Source organism: Oncorhynchus keta, chromosome 23 (assembly GCF_023373465.1).
Source record: "Oncorhynchus keta strain PuntledgeMale-10-30-2019 chromosome 23, Oket_V2, whole genome shotgun sequence".
NCBI classification, from domain to species: Eukaryota; Metazoa; Chordata; class Actinopteri; order Salmoniformes; family Salmonidae; genus Oncorhynchus; species Oncorhynchus keta.
In genome coordinates, this window is record NC_068443.1 from 37,393,230 (window position 1) to 37,418,112 (window position 24,883).

The 24,883-nt window shown below is 41.9% G+C and overlaps 1 protein-coding gene across 3 annotated transcripts in view; it reads right to left on the reverse strand.

The window, feature by feature from the left end:
- Positions 1 to 2,445: 2,445 nt before the first annotated feature.
- The window catches only part of LOC118402288 (microtubule-associated serine/threonine-protein kinase 3-like), a 58,616-nt gene continuing 36,178 nt past the window's right edge, over positions 2,446 to 24,883 (reverse strand). For 2 of the 3 annotated variants that reach the window (XM_035800359.2, XM_035800358.2), the window contains 14 exons: positions 24,550 to 24,688; positions 24,197 to 24,329; positions 23,853 to 24,018; positions 23,342 to 23,443; positions 22,911 to 23,033; positions 22,581 to 22,693; positions 22,091 to 22,272; positions 21,651 to 21,796; positions 21,250 to 21,441; positions 20,664 to 20,878; positions 14,202 to 14,324; positions 7,950 to 8,083; positions 6,119 to 6,306; positions 2,446 to 5,800 (listed from right to left, as the gene is read on the reverse strand). In XM_035800359.2, coding sequence (XP_035656252.1) covers positions 5,001 to 5,800; positions 6,119 to 6,306; positions 7,950 to 8,083; positions 14,202 to 14,324; positions 20,664 to 20,878; positions 21,250 to 21,441; positions 21,651 to 21,796; positions 22,091 to 22,272; positions 22,581 to 22,693; positions 22,911 to 23,033; positions 23,342 to 23,443; positions 23,853 to 24,018; positions 24,197 to 24,329; positions 24,550 to 24,688 — 2,756 coding nt within the window. In that variant the 3' untranslated portion in view covers positions 2,446 to 5,000. The remainder of the gene's footprint in view (positions 5,801 to 6,118; positions 6,307 to 7,949; positions 8,084 to 14,201; positions 14,325 to 20,663; positions 20,879 to 21,249; positions 21,442 to 21,650; positions 21,797 to 22,090; positions 22,273 to 22,580; positions 22,694 to 22,910; positions 23,034 to 23,341; positions 23,444 to 23,852; positions 24,019 to 24,196; positions 24,330 to 24,549; positions 24,689 to 24,883) is intronic. The other variant, XM_035800360.2, reaches the window with a different exon arrangement.

A 24,883-nucleotide genomic window follows, 5' to 3' on the forward strand; every position in this document is an offset into this window, starting at 1 on the left:
CACCACCGTCATTTTAGAAAATTTAGCAGTACAGTACATCCAACCAGCCTCACAACCGCAGACCACGTGTAACCACACCAGCCCAGAACCTCTACATCAGGCTTAGTCAACAGCTGATAAAACTGGGTTTGTACAACCAAAGAATTTCTGCACAAACATGCTCAGGGAAGCTCATCTGCATGTTTGTCATCCTCACCAGGGTCTTGACCGGACTGCATTTTGGCGTCATAAGACTTCAGTGGGAAAACGCGCACCTTCTATGGCTAGTGGCACTCTGGAGAAATATGCTCTTCACGGATGAATCCCAGTTTTAACTGTAGCGGGTAGAAGGCAGACATAGCGTGGGCAAGCGGTTTGCTGATGTCAACGTTGTGAACAGAGTGCCCACTGGTAGAGGTGGGGTTATGGTATGGGCAGGCATGAGCTATGGACAACAAACAATTGCATTTTATCAATGGCAATTTGAATGCAGAGATCCTGAGGCCCATTGTCGTGCCATTCATCCGCCGCCGTCACCTCATGTTTCAGCATGGGAATGCACGGCCCCATATCGCAATGATCTGTACACAATTCCTGGAAGCTGTAAATGTCCCAGTTCTTCCACGGCCTGCATACTCCCCAGACATGTCACCCATTGAGCATGTTTTGGAATGTTTGGGATCCATATGGATCCCTCATGTGAAATACACAGATTAGGGCCTAATTAACTTTTTTCAAATTGACCGATTTCCTTATGTGAACTGTAATTCAGTAAAATATTTGAAAACTTTGAATGTTGCATTTATATTTTTGTTCAACGTACAGTCGGGAGAACAAGTATTTGATAACCTGAAAAATCTGCAGTGTTTCCTACTTAAAGCATGTAGAGGTCTGTCATTTTTATCATGGGTACACTTCAACTGTGAGAGACGGAATCTAAAACAAAAATCCATAAAATCACATTGAGTGATTTTTAAGTAATTAATTTGCATTTTATTGCACGACATAAGTATTTGATACACCATAAAAGCAGAACTTAATATTTGGTACAGAAACCTGTTTGCAATTAGAGATCATACGTTTCCTGTAGTTCTTGACCAGGTTTCCACACACTGCAGCAGGGAATTTGGCCCACTCCTCCATTACAGACCTTCTCCAGATCCTTCTCAGCTCCCTCCAAAGATGTTCTATTGGGTTCAGGTCTGGAGACTGGCTAGGCCACTCCAGGACCTTGAGATGCTTCTTACAGAGCCACTCCTTAGTTGCCCTGGCTGTGTGTTTCGAGTCGGTCATGCTGGAAGACCCAGCCACCACCCATCTTCAATGCTCTTACTGAGGGAAGGAGGTTGTTGGCCAAGATTTCGCGATACATGGCCCCATCCATCCTCCCCTCAATACAGTGCAGTCGTCCTGTCCCCTTTGCAGAAAAGCATCCCCAAAGAATTGTTTCCACCTCCATGCATCACGGTTGGGATGGTGTTCTTGGGGTTGTACTCATCCTTCTTCCTCCAAACACAGTGAGTGGAGTTTAGACCAAAAAGCTCTATTTTTGTCTCAGACCACATGACCTTCTCCCATTCCTCCTCTGGATCATCCAGATGGTCATTGGAAAACTTCAGACGGGCCTGGACATGCGCTGGCTTGAGCAAGGGGACCTTGCATGCGCAGCAGGATTTTAATCCATGACGGCGTAGTGTGTTACTAATGGTTATCTTTGAGACTGTGGACCCAGCTCTCTTCAGGTCATTGACCAGGTCCTGCCGTGTAGTTCTGGGCTGATCCCTCACCTTCCTCATGATCATTGATGCCCCACTAGGGGAGATCTTGCATGGAGCCCCAGACAGAGGGTGATTGACTGTCATCTTGAACTTCTTCCATTTTCTAATAATTGCGCCAACAGTTGTTGCCTTCTCACCAAGCTGCTTGCCAATTGTCTTGTAGCCCATCCTACCCTTGTGCAGGTCTGCAATTTAACCCTGATGTCCTTACACAGCTCTCTGGTCTTGGCCATTGTGGAGAGGTTGGAGTCTGTTTGATTGAGTGTGTGGACAGGTGTCTTTTATACAGGTAACGAGTGGAGAACAGGAGGGATTCTTAAAGAAAAACTAACAGGTCTGTGAGAGCCACAATTCTTACTGGTTGGTTGATCAAATACTTATGTCATGCAATAAAATACAAATTAATTACTTAAAAATCATAGTGTGATTTTCTGGATTTTTGTTTTAGATTCCATCTCTCACAGTTGAAGTGTACCGGTACCTATGATAAAAATTAGACCTGTACATGCTTTGTGTAGGAAAACCTGCGAAATCGGCAGTGTATCAAATACTTGTTCCCACCACTGTATATCATTGTTTTGAATGGAAAAATATGCATTGATCACAATGAGCCTTGAGTAGTTAGTGTTGTGAATGTGTTTATCAAAATTGTAGTTCATAAGTCCCAAAATAAATTGTCCACTTCATATTAGTCTTCTGCCATTAATTTATTTCAAAATGCTGTTAGAGCGTATAAAGCAATGGATTTCACACCAACTTTCACCAGAAACCAGTTTGAGAAATATGAAATGAAGTTGTTCGAGGGCCACCAAGGTAAAAGACAGAACAAAACAATATGAATTACAATTGACCACAGTGTGACGAAATCAACATTACAGATGTCCCCTTTTCCATATACAGTATCAGGAAAAATGTGAAAAAGTATCATCAGCTGGTTGTATACCGTGTGCACCTCATACTTTACCCCCTTTATTCTTAAGTGTTATTGAAGTCGAATTGGAAAAGAAAATGGAGAAAAAAAATGAAAACAATTCAGTGACTTAATGTACACAAACAAATTTGGGTGCCAGTGTTTTTTTTGTGTAACATTGAACAGTGTAGAAATGCAGAATGGTTATGTTCACAATCGTGGTCAGCTTAGCCATACTGTAAGAAGACATTCTCGAGCAAGCTAGACCATGGAAACATCTGACAAATTTAACATGTAGTTATTCAGGAAAAATGTCTAGTATGATTACACCGTAGCAAGATGCAGTATTTCCAACAACAGATCCGGGAAATCCATTGTGAATTGAATTACTTATTTGATTATATCCTCAAGAAACATGTTTGTTTACTTAATTAGTACTTGAATGTTGGGTAATAAAACAAGTAGATAAGTTTTAGATTTGACCTTGCGCTATCCTATCTCGTTCCAGTTGTTCAAGTATTAGTTGGTGCTAAATTATTATTTTAACTCTTGTCAATATTCCCACCGTGAAACACGTGTTCCTAACATCTGACAGATTATGACAGTTCATCCTGATATTACAGCTTATTTGAAATAAGCGAGAGTGGAAGCATTTTGGCTGTTAATTCCATAGTTGCAGAAGAAAACAATGTGCCAATGACAGTATACAAAGTTCAGAGCAAAACCATCGTCAAATCTCTCACCAAACCACTGTCATTCTATAAAGTCTGCTGCCCCCCAGTAACTTTTTAATCATTGCCAACTGCCGTTTAGATTAGTTACGGTGTGTGTGAATAGCATAGGCGAATCAGCAATACAACAAGACTGCTTCCATGTCAAAATATACACACACAAAAAACATTTCAATTTGTCCCTCAGGGCTTCTGTTGGAATCCTGCCATTTACCGTCATTCGTTGTAATAATTTAACAGCAGATGGAAAAACTTCAAATACAGTACACTTGACCCCAAAAAATGTAAACATTTATATAACATGGTTAAAAACCGCAAAGAGAGCCAGTTCCTACATACACTGTACGATTCTTAAACCAGGGTTCTGAAAAATAACGAGAACTGCGTTAAGAGGAAATGCATAACCTGTACAAACGCTCTCCTGCTAAATTAGATTGTAGGGTAGCTTGCTTCAACAAGCAGGTAAGTACGGCATTGCAGGATCGCCAACAATCTAGTATCAAAAAGGTAGTAAAGGCAGAACTTAGCTTAATTTATTTTGTCAATCATTTTGTGATTTAAACCAATGAGAGAATTGGTGGAATCCATTTGATGATTTCACTGGATGATTGACTGGGCATGGCAGCAGGGCACCATTCCTAAAGCCTCTTATGTACACTACCTCTTGTTTTTATTTTTTAGAAGGGTTCCTATGAGAAATCCACACTTTGGCATGGGGGCACCATTTCAAAGCATACCGAATGTAGATAACTTTCATACTTGTGCCAAGGTCTTTTAAAACGTGACACACTTTCCCTGATTCTCTTGGATCCAGTCCAGATAGTGACTACAAATCATTACCAAACACATTGTTCTGATGTGTTAAAAGACAGCACTGAATTAAAAAGGGCTTGGACACAGTAAGTATATAAACATTCAACATATGTTTGAAAGGCCATATTTGATCAGACAAATCAGCAGCCATTTTCTAAGAAATTAAACACTTTTGGAATACTAAATGTTAACCAACTTAAAATTAAAGAGATAATGGACAAAGAAATTGCTTCATCCTCTGTCTCCATCTAGAAACCACATCTAAAACATTTGTTCTTAATTTAGTTTCCTCAAGTCCCTATCAATTCACACAACAGAATGGCTGCACCTAATTTGTGCGATTTACACAAATAGGGCCAATAATACATGACGTCATATTCAGCCCTGAAATAAAAACAAATGAACATTAGTCATGAATAGGTTATTTCAGTAAAAAAAAAAACATATTTACAAAGTACAAACATGTTACAGGTGCTACAGTGAACCTAAAAACCAAAGGGTGAAGGAGGGGGAAACCAAAAATAGGATGTAAACCAATTTTGGCACTCAAGTTTGTTTAGTGTGGTAGGATGCATACTGTAACGTTAACTCGACCATGTAACAACTTTATTTTCGTTCTTCTCTCCCTCCGGTTGCCTCGATTGGCACAACTTGAATATATACTTGCGGATAAACATGCAAGCCCTTCAAATACTGTACAGTAGTCGATAAGAGGGTATGTAACCTTAGTCTAGAGTCTTGCTGTCTTGAGAAAGACTCTACCTTTCACCTTTTTGGAGCAACGCTAGGCTAAAACCCCTCCCTCTCTTTTGGTTTGGATTTCTGTGCTGCTGTACCCTGTGCTCCTCTCCCCGCAGCCTCCAGGCTCCAGTCGGACTGAGCCAAGTTAATCCACGATGCCTTAAACCGCGGCTGCCTGACGGGGAGGGTGGCTCTTGGCTCCTCATTCGCGTCGTCAAAACTCACCTCCTGCACCGCCTTCTGCTTCTTAAAGGAGTCCCTCCTCTCGGACAGGGCCAGTTTCCTCATCACCAACTCCTTGGAGCAGTGGTCACTGCGGTGGTCGCTGCTTGTCGACTCCCTGTGGATTCTCTGACCGCCCAGATACAGGCCCTGGCGACCATGTTGTTCCCCCACACAGACAAACCCTCTGGCCGTATCCAGGTCCTCTAGCCCCTCCCCCTCCGACAGAGGTACCTCCATGGTGTGTCGGCGGGTGGCGTAGCCCTTCTTGTCACCGTGGTACGCCCCGGAGAGCTTCTCAGCCGACTGCACCCTCTTGAGGAGGGGAGAGCGGGGCGGCTCGGCGCTGCGCGGGCGGACAGAGTGGCGGGCAACGGTGGGAGGGGACAGGGTCTTGCCGTGGAGGCCCTTGGACAGGCCAGGGAGGGAGGACGGAGAGCACTGGGAGGAAAGGGGCTGCGGAGGGGGGATACAGGCCAGCGGGGAGGGGGGGATGCTGCTGGTGGACTTGCAGCGGCCTGCCTTGGTGTAGCGGCCTAGGACCTGGAGGGAGCTGGGACGGGCCTGGGGGACAGGGGAGTTGGGAGAGCTGGAGCAGGGAGAGGAGCTCTGGGGGGAGTTGGAGTCTGAGAAGAGATAGAACATGCTGTAGATAAGCCTTTGATTTCTTCAGTGACAAAGAAAGCATTCTCGCTGTCATGATGTTAAATGGTTTGATAATAATGAGAATCAACTTTTGCCTGCATTTTTGTATGATTATGTACCATGAAAACCAAGAGCTTTTACATAACCCAGGTATCTTCTATTTCAATACCAATTGACTTGGTATATCATAACGGTTGAAACATGGTCACACACCCACCTTATTACATTTAAAATATGTACATCACAAAATGGCCGACTATCGAACCACAGTTTCCATCCAATAGAGGCTAGCTACTCACCTCCAGACTGGTCGGGGGCAGGGGAGGGGCAGGGTGTGCTGGGCCCAGGCGAGAGGCTCTGGGTGGGGGAGCCAGACAAGCTGTCACTGGAGGATACTGAATGCTGGAAGCCGGAGGAGAAACTGCGACTGCTCTGCATGGGAGGAGGGGTGTGCTTGGCCATCTTCCTCAAGACGCTACGTCGTCTACTGCAGGAGAGAAATGAGATTCAATTTAAGTGGATATTTTCAGCAATCCTTTTCATGTGACACCAAATTCTGTGGCTATAAAAGACAGCAATATTAGCATTAGGCGGCACAGAATTCTATATTTTTCCTTGTTCTTATATACAATAGAAGTTGCTCCAAAATGACCCAATGCATTATTTACAATTCCTTTCCTTTGGGCACATCTGGAATACAACCAAAATAAACTGCAAATGCATCCAACAACTTTGTAGTCACATGCTTGATGTAGTGAATGTGTACCAGGAATTAGGGTCCAAATACTACACTGAACAACAAATGTAAGCCACACAACAATTCTTAAGACTTTACTGAGTTACAGTTCATAGAAGTAAATTAGCTCATTTAAATAAATGCATTAGGCCCTAAGACAGATTTCACATGACTGGGAATACAGAAATGCATCAGTTGATCACAGATAACTTTATAAAAAATAATAATAATAAAGTAGTGGCGTGGATCAGAAAACCAGTCAGTATCTTGTGTGATCACATCTTGCCTCATGCAGTGTCACACATGTCCTTCGCATAGAGTTAGTCAGGCTGTTGATTGTGGCCTGTGGAATGTTGTCCCACTCTTCAATGGCTGTGCGAAGCTGCTGGATATTGTCAGGAAGTGCAACATGCTGTCGATCCAGAGCATCCCAAACATGCTCGACGGGTGACACGTTTGATGAGTATGAAGGCCATGGCAGAACTGAAACATTTTCAGCTTCCAGGAATTCTATACAGATCCTTGCAACATGGTGCTGTGTATTATCATGCTGAAACATTAAGTGATGGCGGCGGATGAATGACACGACAATGGGCCTCAGGATCTTGTCACAGTAACTCAGTTTATTAAAATGCCATTGATAAAATCAGGGTGACTGGTCTAAGACGATATCGCATGTGAAGTAGCTGGATGTGGAATCCCTGGGTTTGTGTGGTTACACGTGGTCGGCAATTGTGAGGCCGGTTGGACATACTGCAAAATCCTTTAAAACGATGTTGGAGGTGGGTTATGGTAGAGAAATGAACATTCAAAGCTCTGGCAACAGCTCTGGTGGACATTCCTCCAGTCAGCATACCAATTTCACTCCCTCAAAACTTGAGACATCTGTGGCATTGTGTGACCAAACTCTACATTTTAGTGGCATTTTCTCTCGAGCACAAAGTACACCTGTGTAATGATCATGCTGTTTATCAGCTTCTTGATATGCCACACAGGTGGATAGATTATCTTGGCAAAGGAGAAATGCTCAAACAATTTTCTAGAAATAATCTCTGTAGATTTGGAACATTTCTAGGATCTTTTATTTCAGCTCAAGAAACCTACACTTTACGTTTAGATTTTTGTTCAGTATACTTTACACATACACATAAGTGAGCATCACTTCGGTTCCCTAAAATCGAGGAGGACCATGTACAAAAAGTGCTGTCATTTCTAAAACGGTTCACCACTACCAATATGGATGAAAATACACTCAAATGAAAGCTGAGTCTGCACTTCAATCTAATTGGTCATTGTATGGGTCGCCTCACTGTAGGTGCTACACATTGGTCGTGGTGACTGGAGTAACTGCTCCTCATATAATGGAGAGCCTTGTAAAATGTTCTGCTCTTTACCTGTCCTGGTCGTCCTTCCTCTTCTTCTTGCTGCGTCGGGCCATCTTGCTCTTGTTGCTGGTCTTCCTGGCTGGGCCCACCTTGATGGAGGTGTTCTCCAGGGCTGTGGTCTGCAGAGTCACCTTGTTTCCACTCTGTGAATAGAAGGGCTATTGGTTTACTGGTCTTCAAATACAGGACAATTGAAAATAATAATGGTATAATCTAGTTTCGTGATCATATTTTGGAAGGTGGCAAGTGATAAAAGGCAACAACAAAAAAAGGCCAGAGCGAGAGAGGGAGCGAAGGAACAACCAACGGAAGGAAATTAGTGTTTTTTTTATTAACCCATCTGCCATGTCTTCTTCGGAAGACAAATATGTTTAAAAGCTTTTCTGCTACATAAAGACATGGTACTTTTATATAAAGGAGTCACATAACACATTGCCAAACATAAGCTCTTTAATCCCAACCCTCAGCCACTCCCAGCCAACCTATCACCACAGACCACCCTCGTCTGGTTTCCATGTGCCATATATTTTTCAAATGTTATACAGAATTTCTTTAACCTTTCTTAAAAAACATATAGTATCCACAGATTGTGAGCTCAAGATGAACACTTCTCCTACGAGTATTATTCAATTTTTTTTTATTGACTATGGCTTTCCAAAATCACCCAACACTGCTATTTGTAAGGTACATTTTAAGTGCATGTTGTGATTTTTTTAACCATTCCTGAATCTGTGACCAGAAACAAGCTACAACGGGGAAATACCAGAATACATTCATTCTGTCTCTTCGTGGCAAAATATATACACAGTCTCAAAATAATAAAGAGAACACTAAAATAACACATCCTAGATCTGAATGAATGAAATATTCTCATTAAATACTTTTTTTCGTTACATATTTGAATGTGCTGACAACAAATCACACAAAATTGATCAACCCATGCAGGTCTGGATTTGGAGTCACACTCAAAATTAAGGTGGAAAACCACACTACAGGCCGATCCAACTTTGATGTAATGTCCTTAAAACAAGTCAAAATTAGGCTCAGTAGTGTGTGTGGCCTCCACGTGCCTGTATGACCTCCCTACAACACCGGGCATGCTCCTGATGAGGTGGCGGATGGTCTCCTGAGGGATCTCCTCCCAGACCTGGACTAAAGCATCCGCCAACTCCTGGACAGTCTCTGGTGCAACGTGGCGTTGGTGGATGGAGCGAGACATGATGTCCCAGATGTGCTCAATTGGATTCAGGTCTGGGAACGGACGGGCCAGTCCATAGCATCAATGCCTTCCTCTTGCAGGAACTGCTGACACACTCCAGCCACATGAGGTCTAGCATGGTCTTGCATTAGGAGGAACCCAGGGCCAACCGCACCAGCATATGGTCTCACAAGGGGTCTGAGGATCTCATCTCGGTACCTAATGGCAGTCAGGCTACCTCTGGCGAGCACATGGAGGGCTGTGCGGCCCCCCCCCAAAAAATGCCACCCCACACCATGACTGACCCACCGCCAAACCGGTCATGCTGGAGGATGTTGCAGGCAGCAGAACGTTCTCCACGGCGTCTCCAGACTGTCACATGTGCTCAGTGTGAACCTGCTTTCATCTGTGAAGAGCACAGGGCGCCAGTGGCGAATTTGCCAATCTTGGTGTTCTCTGGCAAATGCCAAACGTCCTGCACGGTGTTGGGCTGTAAGCACAACCCCCACCTGTGGACGTCGGGCCCTCATACTACCACCCTCATGGAGTCTGTTTCTGACCGTTTGAGCAGACATGCACATTTGTGGCCTGCTGGAGGTCATTTTGCAGGGCTCTGGCAGTGCTCCTCCTGCTCCTCCTTGCACAAAGGCGGAGGTAGCGGTCTTGCTGCTGGGTTGTTGCCCTCCTACGGCCTCCTCCACATCTGATGTACTGGCCTGTCTCCTGGTAGCACCTCCATGCTCCGGACACTACGCTGAGACACAGCAAACCTTCTTGCCACAGCTCGGACTGATGTGCCATCCTGGATGAGCTGCACTACCAGAGCCACATGTGTGAGTTGTAGACTCCATCTCATGCTACCACTAGAGTGAAAGCACCGCCAGCATTCAAAAAGTGACCAAAACATCAGCCAGGAAAAGCATAGGAACTGAGAAGTGGTCTGTAGTCACCACCTGCAGAACCACTCTTTTATTGGGAGTTTCTTGCTAAATGCCTATAATTTCCACCTTTTGTCTATTCCATTTGCACAACAGCATGTGATATTTATTGTCAGTGTTGCTTCCTAAGTGGACAGTTTGATTTCAGAGAAGTGTGATTAACTTGGAGTTACATTGTTTTTAAGTGTTCCCTTTATTTTTTTGTGCAGTGTATACATACATGCGTGTATATATACACACACACACACACACACACACACACACACACACACACACACACACACACACAAGAATTGTATATAATCATCTAAATTGAAAAACGAATTGTTGAATCAAGTGTCGTTTTTTTACCAGTTCATAAACCATGTGCCATGGAATCGGTACATCAATCTCTCCATTATTTTGCACCCTGTATAGCGAAGCGGTCAACATTTTTGTCCTCAAATGAAACTGGTATATTTGTGTTTATGCCAATTCCTTTCCGCCAATTTGTATCCTTAATATATGGTAGTCAAACAAATTCCCAACTTTCTTCCTTTTCCACTTGTCTCCTCCATTTTTGTGGAAATGCTGCAATCAGTTAGTTGTAAAATCTGGATTGAGCAGCTATTCCCATATATTTTCGATAGCTGCAAACGTGACATAACTCCTCCATTTTCTATTCATAATATAAATAATAAATAGAATACAATTTTTTTTAAAAGTGTTTATTACTCAGTATATTTGCATTTAACCATAAAAAATGTTATCTTTTCTGGAGGATAAAACTGAAATTGTAACCAGCTTTGTATGAACATTTCATTATCAATTAGTCGGAAAGGAGGGTAGCCTAGTGGTTAGAGCGTTGGACTAGTAACCAGAAGGTTGCAAGTTCAAACCCCTGAGCTGACAAGGTACAAATGTCGTTCTGCCCTTGAACAGGCAGTTAACCCACTAGGCCGTCATTGAAAATAAGAATTTGTTCTTAACTGACTTGCCTAGTTAAATAAAGGTAAAATAAATGAAAAATGAAAAATCTGTATAACGGCAAAAAAGCTATTTTTGAACAAAGTATGAGCTTTTCTTAATATTCTACTGGAGAACCATTTTGTGTTCTCAACTATTACTTATGAGTGAAGCTTTTAGTGAGAGGTCTAAAGCTAATATTTCATTTTAGCCCCCAAACTTACAAATAGGCACACTTAATTTTGTCTGGCTTTGTATTCCAAATCATTGAAAATATTTTTTGCTCATATGATTTTTTTTAAAAGGTAGTAGTCTGGAGTAAGTGAACTGTGATAGGACCAAAGTATTAATCAATGTCATTTTTCCATAAAGGCAAGTATTTACCTCTCCATGGTTGCAGAATCTTATCTATTTTTGCTAACTTTCTATTGAAATTGTGGTAAGTTCAATTATATTTTTTGCGATGTGAATACCAAGTATGTCTACTTCACCATCCACCCATTTTATTGGTAAACTACAAGGTAGTGTAAACACCAACGATCCAATACATAATATGGTACACTCGTCATAATTACATTTCAATCCAGAGAGGCTAGGAAAAGTGATCAAGCTCTTCAAATGAAACTGTGCAGGGATCCAGATTGCGGACTTAAGAAAAAAAGTCATCGGCATACAGACACTTTTGTACTTTAATCAAATGCCTTTTCAAAATCTGCTACGAAGACCAGGCCTGGTATCTTGGATGTTTCATAATGTTCAATTGTTTCAAGTAATTGTATATTATCTCCAAAATATCTTCCATGTAAAAATAAAAAATAAAAAAACTCTGATCAGGATGAACAATATCTAGTAAAACCTTTAAATTCTATGTGCTTATGCATTTCGCCAGGATTTTCATATCACAACATTGGTGTAAGAGGCCTCTAGTTTATTTTTATTTTTAAATGGACAGGATATTTATACTTACCACCTGGGTCCTGTTTTAGTAGTATTGAAATCAGAACTTGAGTACCTGAAAGTAGGCAATTTTTATAGGAGTAATTAAAACATGCTAATAATGGATCTTTGAATACATTAAAAAAAAGGTATGATATACCATGAAGCCGGGGTGTTTTTATAGACTGAAAAGATGTATTGCCTCAGAAAGTTTCTCTTCTGTAAGTTGGGCTTCACACAGGTCTTTTTGTAAATTTGATAATTTTATATGATTATTTTGGGGGGGAAATTACTTACAGTTAACATCATTCAGTGGAAATGGAGACTGGAAAGAAAACATTTGGTGAATCATGTATGACTCCATAATTTGTAATGATTTCTGTAACTTCTAAGAGAACATTTGTATGAAAAATGTTGTGCATTTCACAATTGTCAGTCCAATTCGCTTTATTTTTGTGATACATTACACTTGATTGTTCTTGAATAAGTACCTCCATTTCTTTTTCTTTTTCCTCTAACCTATTTTGTGCCTCTATAGTACAGTTTCCATTACCATCTACCTGCACTGTCACTCCTTAATTAATCTAATCTCTTTTCACCTAAACTTATTGTTTTAATGATGAGTATTGAATGGCCTCAAAGTACATTTAAAAGTGTCCCATACAATAAGGGGATCTGCTGTACCTATGATGTGCAACAAAAAAAAAGTATTCTGAATTATTTAGTCTTTGTTAAGAACAAATTGCCATCCAATAGGCCGATTCAATTTTCAATATCCCCGTTCTCGTGGAAATTCTGTAAGAGTTATATGGAGGCCAATTAGATGGTGGTCCGATCGCATTCGGTCTCCTATTAACACTTATATTTTATGTTTTACTTTTGATGCCAGCAAGAATGAGACTAGGAAGTCATCAACACAGCTAGCTTGAGATGAAGCCTCCATGTTTTTCTCACTAGGTCAGGGTTTTTTCAGTCTCCATATACCCACTATTTCTAATGTATCCATAATCTTTGATCTCCTTAAGTGCTCGAGGGTGATAGTTTGCAGTGTGATTTCCTTTACGATCCATTGAGGTACTTAAAACCGTATTATAATCTCCCACCATAATAATAGATTATTTCGTTGCTTGTGAGCTCGAGATATATATATTTCTTTCTTCACAGATCATCATTATTTGGCAAATATTTGGCCCCCTTTGACCATGACAAAAGTATATTTCTCCCTCCCAGTCCTTTTTATACCCAACCTCATCTATACTTGTAGAATGAGTTTCCTGTAAACAATAGATATTATAAAAATATTTTTTATGATCTGCTAAGCCATTACAATTATAACCGGCTATACTTACCATAATGACAACCAAGTTTCAATTATACTTACCACAACCAATGTTCGTAAACTTACCATGATGATTAAGTGTCCTCATAGCCTCCAATTGTCCCAATATTCCACCCACTAAACCCCCCATATCTAGGTCTTTTGTCACCAAGACCATCATACCATCTTCCTGACTCATGACAAACCTTTGCATCCTAAGGCAAACCCTTGGCCGCCAATTGGCGTAGGCCAGAGGGAAATATGGGCCGTCCCATGGTAACATAAATATCTCTGAGTGTGCTTAAGAGAACTAACCAAATAACATGTAAAACAGACCCCCAAAAAATTATAGTAACAATAATAGATAATATTTATAGAAATAACAGCAGTCTTATGAATGCATACTCATAATTTAGAAAGTCCCAGCAAGGCTATAAGCATGTCAGCCCAGCCTGCTCAGTTCATTGGATTCAGTTGTTCGATAAAAAAAAAAAATGTTAAGAGAAAACGACAGATTAGATAAATAGCAAAACCAGTCCATTAGATGAAAGATATATTTCATTTTGTCATTATATCCTGTTTTACTCAACAGGAAGATGACTACAAATAAAGATTGGTCTTAGGCATCACACTACCCATGGGTATTCCTTTCAAGTTTAACTAACAATCGAATGACAGACATGGAACGATAGCCAAGAATACACGCTGTACTGATAATCCAGAGGGAGTAAACCTGTGAAGCCAACCCTCTTCACCCACACTTTGCTTTTAATTCCAGGGTCGTTGGTCTATCACCTCAGCTGTTTTACACCTAGGCCTATATCATTAGGCTCAAGAATATTACAGGTAGCATAATTAGCAGAGATGGAGAGAGAGAAGCAAACACCAATTGAGTATTAAGACAGTCCTCTTTCAGTGGGTCTCACCTTGAGCAGTAGCGCCACCACCTCAGTGTGCACAAGCCCCTGGACCGACTCGCCATTCACGTGGGTGATGAGGTCACCGGCTCTCAGCCCTGCCTCATGAGCCGGGGTGTCCTCCTCCACACACTACAGGAACACATGATTAAGAGCCAATAAGAACGTAACCCTGACTGCTTTGGCATTTGCATTTATTATGGATCCCATTAACTGCTGCCTCTTCCTGGGGTGCAGAAAAATTAATGCATTTTATACAATTTTAACAACATTACATTCACAGATTTTACAACACACTGTGTGCCCTCAGGCCCCTACTACCACATATCTACAGTACTAAATCCATGTGAATAGTGCGTGTGTGTGTACATGCATCTGTGCCTATGTTTGTGTTGCTTCACAGTCCGCTCTGTTCCATAATATGCTTTATTTTACTGCTTGCTTCAGTTACTTGATGTGGAATAGAGTTACATAGAGCCATGACTACATGTAGTGCTGTGCACCTCCCATAGACTGTTCTGGACTTGGGGACTGTGAAGAGACCTCATGGCATATCTTGTGGGCTATGCATGGGTTTCCGAGCTGTGTGCCAGTTGTTCAGACAGACAGATCGGTGCATTCAACATGTCAATACCTCTCAAAAAGTCACTCTCCTCCACTTTGAGCCAGGAGAGATTGACAAGCATATTATTAATATTATAAGTCCTTTTTTGTGGCACCTGACCACACGACTAGTAGTCAAGGTGCCACAAAACTAGGGCCTGTAGAACCTGCCTTGTTGATAGTGTTGTCAAGGCAGAGCATTGCTTTATTATGGACATACTTCTCATTCTTAGCTACTGTTGTATCAATATGTTTTGACCATGACAGTTTACAATACAGAGTTACTCCAAGCAGTTTAGTCATTTCAATTTCCACATTATTTATTACAATATTTAGTTGAGGTTTAGTGAATGATTTGCCCCAAATACTACGCTTTTAGAAATATTTCAGTGCCAACTTATTCCTTGCCACCCATTCTGACACTAAATGCAGCTCTTTGTGTTTCAGTTGCTGTAGTAGCTGACGTGTATAGTGTTGAGTCATCTGCATACATAGACACTCTGGCTTTACTGAAAGTCAGTGGCATGTCGTTAGTAAAGATTGAACAAAAATCAAGGGGCCTAAACAGATACCCTGGGGAATTCCTGATACTACCTGGATTATGTTTGAGAGGCTTCCATTAAAGAACACCCTCTGTTCTGTTCAAGTAAATCTTTATCCACATTATATCTGGGGGGGTAAAGCCATAACATACATTTTTCAAGCAGCAAACTATGATCGATAATGTCAAAAGCTGCACTGAAGTCTAACAAGGCGGCCCCCGCAATCATTTTGTCATCAATTTCGCTCAGCCAACCATCAGTCATTCGTGTAAGTGCTGTGCTTGTTGAGTGTCCTTCCCTATAAGTTTGCTGAAAGTCGGTTGTCAATTTGTTTACCGTGTAATAGCACTGTATCCGGTCCAACAATTTTTTCCTAATGTTTACTAAGGGTTTGTAACAGGCTGATTGGTTGACGATTTAAGCCAGTAAATGGGGCCTTACTATTCTTTGCTAGCGGAATGACTTTAGCTTCCTTCCAGGCCTAAGGGCACACACTTTCTAGTAGGCTTAAATCAAAGATGTGGCAAATAGGAGTGGCAATATCCTCAGTAATTTTCCATCCAGATTGTCAGACCCTGGTGGCTTGTCATTGGAAAAAAATTCTATCAACACCTCTTCCACAATGTTTTTACGGAATTCAAAAGTACAAGTCGTCCTTCATAATTTGGTCCGATTATACTTGGCTGTGCAGCGTCAGCGTTTGTTGCTGTCATCCCTAAGTCTGCTTATCTTGCCAATGAGGCTAAAGCGGTTGGTTAAAGCATTGGACTAGTAACTGGAAAGTTTCAAGATGGAATCCCCGAGCTGACATGGTTGGCCTCTGAACAAGGCAGTTAACCCACTGTTGCCAGGCAATCATTGAAAATAAGAACAAATTCTTAACTGACTTGCCTAGTTAAATAAAAGGTAAAAAAAATGAAAAAGTAAGTAGTTGGCAATATCAGTGGGCTTTGATGAATGAGCCATCTGAGTCAATGAATGATGTAGCAGAGTTGGCTTTTTTCCCCCAAAATGTCATTTAAAGTGCCCCAAAGCTTTTTACTATCATTAATCTTTGTTTCATAGTATAATTATTTTTATTTAGTCACATGATTTCTTATTTTGCAGTACGTTTGCCAATCAGTTGAGCTGCCAGACTTACTTGCTATACCTTTTGCCTCGTCCTCTCAACCATATAATGTTTCAATTCCTCATCAATCCACAGGGATTTAAGAGTTTTTACAGGAATTTTATTAATGGGTGCATGCTTATTAGTAACTGGAATAAGCAGTTTCATAAATGTGTCAAATGCAGTGACTGGTTGCTCCTCATTACACACCAGACCAGCAAATATTTCTTCACATCAACAACATATTAATCTCTACAAAACTTATTGTTTGACCTCTAACACACTATACTATGCCCAGCCTTTGGAACTTTGGTTTGCCACGATATGGCTATTATATTGTGATCACTACAGCCTATGGATTTGGATACTGCTTTAAAGCAAATTTCTGCAGCATTAGTAAAGATGTGAACAATACATCTTGATTTAATTCCTGTGCCGTTTGTAACTACCCTGGTAGGTCGACTGACAACTTGAACCAGGTTGCAGGCACTTTTGAGTGGGCAGCTTGATGAGCCAGTCAATATTTAAAATCACCCAGAAAATATACTTCTCTTATCACATACATTATCAAGCATTTCACACATATTATCCTGATACTGACTGTTTGCACTTGGTCGATCGCAGCTTCCCACAAGAATAGGCTTTAGGTGAGGCTGTAGCCATTTTTGCTTCAACAGTATTTAACATTAGATCGTCTAAGCTTTACTGGAGCGTGGTTCTTTATATAGACCGCAACACCATCATGTTATAACCATGTATTGCTACCACTGTATCAAATGGTATTATCTAAGTGCGTTTCAGAGATAGTCAGAACATGAATGTAATCTGTTACAAGCAAGTTATTGACTTCATGGATCTTGTTTCTCAGGCTGCACATGTTAATACGAGCTGTTTTTAAATCACTTTTCTGGGTTGCTTGATTGTTTTTAACGCTTTACTGGGAAGCTTATCAGAAGTAGACTTGCTCATGTTATTTATATTGGAGCTGATAGTGCAGGGTGAGCAGTGCAGGGTGACCGGCACAAAGTGGTCTTCCCAATAGGGCAAACCGCCTCAGTGCCAACAGTAACGCCTGATCATTGGCTCATGATTACTACATACAATATCTGTAGGATAAACAAAAGTATACGGTGCAATTAGGGGCACATAAATTAAGTTAATTACAGTGCCTGCCAAAAGTATTCATCCCCCTTGGCGTTTTTCCTATTTTGTTGCATTACAACCTGTAATTTAAATTGATTATTATTTGGATTTCATGTAATTGACATACACAAAATAGTCCAGACTGGTGAGGCTTTTTTTTAAAGGAACAGTGGTGCATTAAGTATTGACCCCCTTTGCTATGACGCCCCTAAATAAGATGTGGTGCGCCAAATTACCTTCAGAAGTCAGATAATTAGTTAAATACAGGACCACTTTAAGCCAGATTCCAGAGCTGGGCTTTACGATAGAGTGGCCAGAAAAAAAGCCAACCTGTTCAGGATACCACGGTTTACTGCCCCTTCTGGAGGATTTGGGTACCCATATAAAACATGATACATTTTTGTCAAAAGTTGCTAATATATGCAAATAAAAAATATTATCGAATAGAAAACACTAAAGCTTTTAAAACCGTTTAAATTATGTCTCTATGTATAGCAGAACTCTCAAAATCTGCATTTTCCCAAAATATCTCTTCTCATCTGAAAAGTTGGGTCACCTTTGACCTCATCGCAAACACCCTTCCCAAACAGTCACAGCACCCGGAAGAGTCTCCACGTGTTCAGCGTGATCTCAGCTTTCAATGGGACTATTCATTGTGAGAATCACCCGCTCGTGAGAGTTTGAGCACGCGGTAAGCTCTCAGTCACTCAAAAAACCTGTGCGCAATGGTCAAGTCCTCTCTCTTTTCCAAGATCGATTGAACAGTGCTTGTGTTTCTGTTTGTTCTCAAAATTGCTGTACACCTTTATAACATGTTAAAGCTTGATTATGAAGTTAGTTTGACAAGTTTACTCGACATATTATATATTCTTTCGGAAGTTTTGGTGCGCAACCACTTCAATTTTGACTACATTTTTACCAAAATCAGGCTATTTTGAGAACCGAAAGACGCAGACTTGAAAACTGAACGCTAATTTGGTGAGTATAATCCCTTACAGGTCGTTTGATGGAAGAATAACAAAGGTAAGGGAATATTTAATGTATTCATTTTGGGTTTCTGTCGACTCCAAGATAGAGGAGTCATTATGCTACTGTGGGAGCGCCGACTCCATATTATAGTCTAATGAACGCAAAATGTAACGTTAAAATTAAATGTAACAATGCAATTGCATTTAGAAGAAGTGTATCTTGCTATACATATGTAAAACATGCATATTTAGTCAAAGTTTATGATGTGTATTCCTTGTTAGCTGACATTATCTGCCGGGGCTATCGTCATTTCTCAGGACATTTGGGTAGCAATTTTTGAACGATGCATCATTGTAAACAGAGATTTATGGATATATATAGCATATTATTGAAAAAAATGAATGTACTGTGTAACATGTTATATTACTGTCATCTGATGAAGATTTCAAAAGGTTAGTGAAATGATTTCTTTTAATCCTGCGTTTGTTGATTGCATATTTTTTCCTACTTGGCTATGCTAATGAGCTATGTCTGCGGTGGTGGTTTGACATAAATATGTGCTATGTTTTCGCCGTAAAACATTTTAGAAATCTGACTTGCTGGCTAGATAAACAACTTGTTTATCTTTCATTTGAGCTATTTTACTTGTTAATGTGTGGAGGTTAAATATTTTTTGGAAAATTTTTGCGCATTGTTATGGTAATGAGCTTGAGCTGTAGTCACGCTACCAGCAGAGGAATAAAACTCCCGAGCTGGTTAAAGAAATAAAATAAACAAACACGTTTGGTATTCGCCAAAAGGCATGTGGGAGACTCCCCAAACATATGGAAGGTACTCTGGTAAAATGACTAAAAATTACCTTTTTGACCATCAAGAAAAACGCTATGTCTGGCGCAAACCCAACATCAACCCGAGAACACAATCCCCATAGTGAAGCATGGTGGTGGCAGCATCATGCTGTGGGGATCTTTTTCCATCGGTAGGGACTGGGAAACTGGTCAGAATTTCAGGAATGATGGATGGTGCTAAAAACAGGGAAATCCTTGAGGAAACCCTGTTTCAGTCTTCAAGAGATTTTAGACTGGGACCGAGGTTCACCTTCCAGCAGGACAATGACCCTAAGCATACTGCTAAAGCAACACTCGAGTGGTTTAAGGGGAAACATTTAAATGTCTTGGAATGGCCTTGTGAAAGCAAAGACCTCAATCCAATTGAGAATCTGTGGTATGACTTAAAGATTACTGTACGCCAGCGGAACCCATTCAACTTGAAGGAGCTGGAGCAGTTTTGCCTTGAAGAATGGGCAAAAATCTCAGTGGCTAGATGTGCCAAGCTTATAGAGACATACCCCAAGAGACTTGCAGCTGTAGTTGCTGCAAACGGTGGCTCTACAAAGTATTGACATTGGGGAGGTGAATAGTAATGCACACTCAAGTTCTGTTTTTTTGTCTAATTTCTTGTCTTACAAGAAAACATATTTTGCATCTTCAAAGTGGTAGGCATGTTGTGTATATCAAATGATACAAACCCCCAACTATTCTATTTTATTTCCAGGTTGTAAGGCAAGAAAATAGGAAAAATGCCAAGGGGTGAATACTTTCGCAAGCCACTGTACATTGTGTTTGCCAATGCCCCTTGTATCAGGTACATTTGATGCAGCATTATTTAATTTAATCTTTATTTAACTACGCAAGTCAGTTAAGAACACATTCTTATTTTCAATGATGGCCGAGGAACAGTGGGTTAACTGCCTGTTCAGGGACAGAAAGACAGATTTGTACCTTGCCAGCTCAGGGATTTGAACTTGCAAACTTTCGGTTACAAGTCCAACACTAACCACTAGGCTACCCTGCCGCCCCAATACTGACGACTCATTGTCACAATGGTAGGGATTAACTGAGTGGTCTTGGATCATTGAAAAGTCATTGTTTCTACACAGCCTTGAAATACAACAAGACAAAATAACATGTTGGCTTAAGTAGAAACTGTAAGACTAAGATTAAATAGCCCGATTTCCCTGACCAAGATGGCTGTCCTGTAGTTAAGTTGCCGGGGTGCCAAAGACCATTCTAGTGTTCTATTTCATTCTGTGGAAGGGACACTTACCCAGACCATGTGGTGCACAGTGTAGACGTCAGAGTCACCCATGTAGACACGAATGGCTCGCAGGGCAAAGCCGAACCTCTTCCCAGAGCTGTGGATGACCACGGGGGGGCGCAGGCTACTGAGCGACAGGTCCCCTCGGCTGGGGGACGAGTCCCGGGACGAGGGGTTGGAGGACAGGGACGACTTGGGGCTGGCGGGGGCACCGTCCGCAGTGTCTAGGGGGTATGGAGAGGTATGCTAGGACTGAGGAATTTCTTGGGGAATTTGGCAAAGTATAGTCTGTTTATGAAGCCGGAACAAGCATATCAAATCACACAGGCCTGCAGGGCGCATATACAGTACAATACTAGGTGTGTTGTTGTTGCTAGCATTATGCTAACCTAGAGACAGTGGCTACATCGCAAATGAATGGCCCATGTAAAAATGCTACTTTTAGTCATAGCTCTGGACAAAAGCATTTGACAAAAATTGAATTCTTTGAAGCGACACATGCACCAGGAATAAGGTACCATTTGAGACCAGACACTCTCTTAATGGTGTCAGAGTGGGCTAGTACACGATAGCTAGCTCCAGTTGGTTTACCAACCTGGGGTGATGATGAGGGACAGGCCAGAGATGGAGGCAGACTTGGGGACCATGCAGCCCGCTGGTGCCCTAGGCTTCTCAGGGGTGTCCAGCTGGTGCCCAAAGCGGCGGGACCCCCCGCGCCTGTAGGAGGGCCGCGTACCCGTGCTGTTACTACGAAGACGGATACGCCGCAAGTTGGACACTACGCCATCTGAGAGAGAAAGAGGGGGGGGGGGGGTTAAGTCAATGTGCTGGCTGGAGTGTGCAATCTTGTCTTTCAGAAATGTAAGCACAGTAAAAATATCCTGTGTATACACACACACACAAAATACCTGTGTATGTTTACTTTATGACAGTGTGTCTATGTCTCTAAGTATGTGTGTGTAGCCCTAAACACATTTGTGTGTAGTCTCAACTCACCCTCTTCCTCAGTTGAGATGGCGAAGCGTGGCATGGTGTCCAGGCTCTGTGTGCTGTTCATAACCAGCGGACTGGCACTCCTCTCTGACTGGGACGAACCGGATGAGGCCCTGGGACGCAGGCTAGAGCACATGAGGGGAGGGGGACTGAATGGAAGGATACACTTAGAGGGGGCAGTTGCGATCTGGTTATGCTAAAATTGATTGAAGAATAAAACCTGCTGCACACCAATTCATATTTAACTTTAAAATGTGCAGGTTTTCAATAGTTATTTGGAGTTGAATACGATATCTCCCTTATAACCATAGAAAAAGGCAAATAACGCTGTTCAGTGAATTTTGACGCTGTTCCAGCTAAAGCTAGACTACGCTCACAACTTCACACAAAACATAGTGTAGTCTGAGTGCTGTGTTATTGTACCAAGGGCCTTCATCGCTCACCTTCCTCGGTGTCCCTCAGTCCTCCGGTCCCCGCTGGCCCCCTGTTTGTGTCCCTCTTCTGGGGATAGGAAACTCCTCCCCTCCCACCTCCCCATCTTCTCCTCACTGTGGCTGCGCTCTGACGATGACAGGCTATGATTGGATGGTGTGGAAGTGGACAGGTGCTCCGTGCTGCTGTACACCTGGGGGGTACAAAGAGGTCAGAGGTGAAAAAACAAGCATGACCTAAAAATAAAAAAAATTATGCTTATTAACAAAACCACAGGTTATTTCAGTAGAGCTGTTTGAAGGGGAAGTCATTACAGTGAGACTTTTGCACAAAGGGAAGAGTTACTTTTCAGTTTACAAATATTTTTTGTATTTCGTCCCAACAAACTAAAACATGATGATTTTACAAGGGGCAGTGTTGCAAGGAGTATTCTTGAGTAAAATATATGTTCGGCATACTCTAAATCTAAACGATATGAACAAACATTGGGTCATTTCCCACCTTGCTAAAGCGATGTGCCACAGAGGAGAACTGCTTGAGCTCCAGGGATGTGTCTTCATCACAGGTTTCGTCATCATCATCTGAGCCCAGGTGACTGTACCGCTCAGATCGGGCTGGAGAGCAACACAGACACACATTACAGTAGTCAGTAGCCCACACACTCATCGAGCGCATTGAAGGTTTATGTACACTGCACTTATGACCAATATTAGGCTGGGGGGGGGGGTGTAAGGATCATAGAGCCGTGTTTACAGGCAACTCCGACCTTCACTGTCTTACACAACAACATTTAAATACTCCCAAATGAGAGTGGTAAAGGTCGCCACCTACTGTCAAAGTAGCTGGTGTCGTCCTCAGTCTCCAGTTGAGGGATAAACTCTGCTTTCTGTCGTAACAGTCCGTTCCAGTCCAGACCCACAAAGAACATGTGCATCTTGACCTCTGGTGTCCCCCCTGGGAGTACCATAGGGATAAATGATTTAAAAATCAAACCAAGTAATCAATATGGCCAATATAGTCAAACCCACATTACGTTAGGCGGTGCTTTTTTGATGAATCTCATCAAACCATCTCTAATAAAAACAATCATGACATTGAAATACATTTCAGTGAAAAATACAATGATTTGTATTTATCCATAAACATCATGGTAGCATCCACAGTGACGTAGAAATGCTCTCGAAACATATTCCTAAATCTTATTTACAATAAATGTGACTCCAAAATGACAAATGAAGACAGCAATAAAGAGGCCCACCCACCAGTCCCGAGGCGGTCCAGAGGGCTTTGCCTCAGCAGCCTGGTGATCAGGTCCTGGGCATCAGCAGGCAGGGCATCCTCCCCCTCAGGCCAGATGATGTCATCTGTGAAACACACACATTTCCTGAATACCATATCATCTGAATTACACACAATACAACATGAAACATTTGACAATGATTCAAAACGGACTGGTAGGTGGGAACTGTGATATTGATAACGGGAACTTCATCTTGACATTGGTGACTAGATGTTTGAAAAACATCTGCCTATCCCAGAGTAAGAAAAATTAGAGGGTGTGTTTGGATCAGTCTTTTTGCACCACGCAACAGAGGCAATCCATGGCAAAAGACAAGAGGTGCTTGTAGAGCCTATTCATTGAATTAACTTGACCAGTCAGAGCCATGTTACCCTAGCCTGGATAAACCAGAGCGAATGATTAAAAACAACAGTAAACAGCATTCAGTCTAATTTAACCAGGCTAACGTTTCCCCTATTCAGGAGATGACTCACCATTGACCACCTGTCCGAAGAGCTGTTCGGGTGTGTCTCCGAAGAAAGGCACGCAGCCCACCAGGAACTCATAGAGGATGATGCCCATAGCCCACCAGTCCACCGGCTTCCCATAGCCTTGCCTCAGGATCACCTCTGGAGCAATGTACTCCGGTGTACCACACACCTGGGACAGAGAACCAGAAGGGAGGATTTAAGAATGGGCAATGGACAAGAGAGAGAGTATAAGTCAGGTAGCTAAACAGAATGAGAAGGTATGAGACTGACAAGACAGTTGTAGAGGACATTAGAAACCAATTAAGACAAACATTTAGAGAAGGAGGACAGAGAAATGGAGAGCTCACCTGCTTGTCTATAAACTCCCTTGTGTCCTTTTCAATGTGTTCCTCATACAGGTTGGTGGTCATGTTCATCAGGCCGATCTTGGACAGACCAAAGTCAGTCAGCTTGATGTGGCCCATGGATGTGATCAGCAAACTACACAGGAAGAAAATGCATTAGAAAACAATAGTTTACAAAACAAACAAACAGAAGTTGATGCTGGATAGTGAACAATGCAGAACGAAGCCTTGGTGTAAATGTATTTATTTTTTAATCCAGAATGTACATGTTATAGACATGAACGCAAAGTAGAATACACACTGCCATTAATGTATAATATGAGCAGGACACCTGGCTAGTCAGGTTCCAGACTCACTTGTCAGGTTTCAGGTCTCTGTGTACGATGCCGTAGTTGTGGAGGTACTCCAGTGCCAAGACAGTCTCTGCAAAGTACATCCTGGTCATGTCCACTGGTAGTGGGCCAATGTTTTTCAACAGGTTGGCACAGTCCCCACCTGAGGAGGAAGACGGCACGCCAACAGACTGTGTAAAAGGCTGGCAAGCAACGACCATGAGAACCTGATTTGATTTGTGTGCTGCCGAGACTTGAATTTGAACTGCAAGGCACCAGAGTTACACCTGCTATAACAGTTTGTGGTCTGACAATCATTTCAACTCATCTCCGCCTTGGGCTTCTTCGACACTCAAAA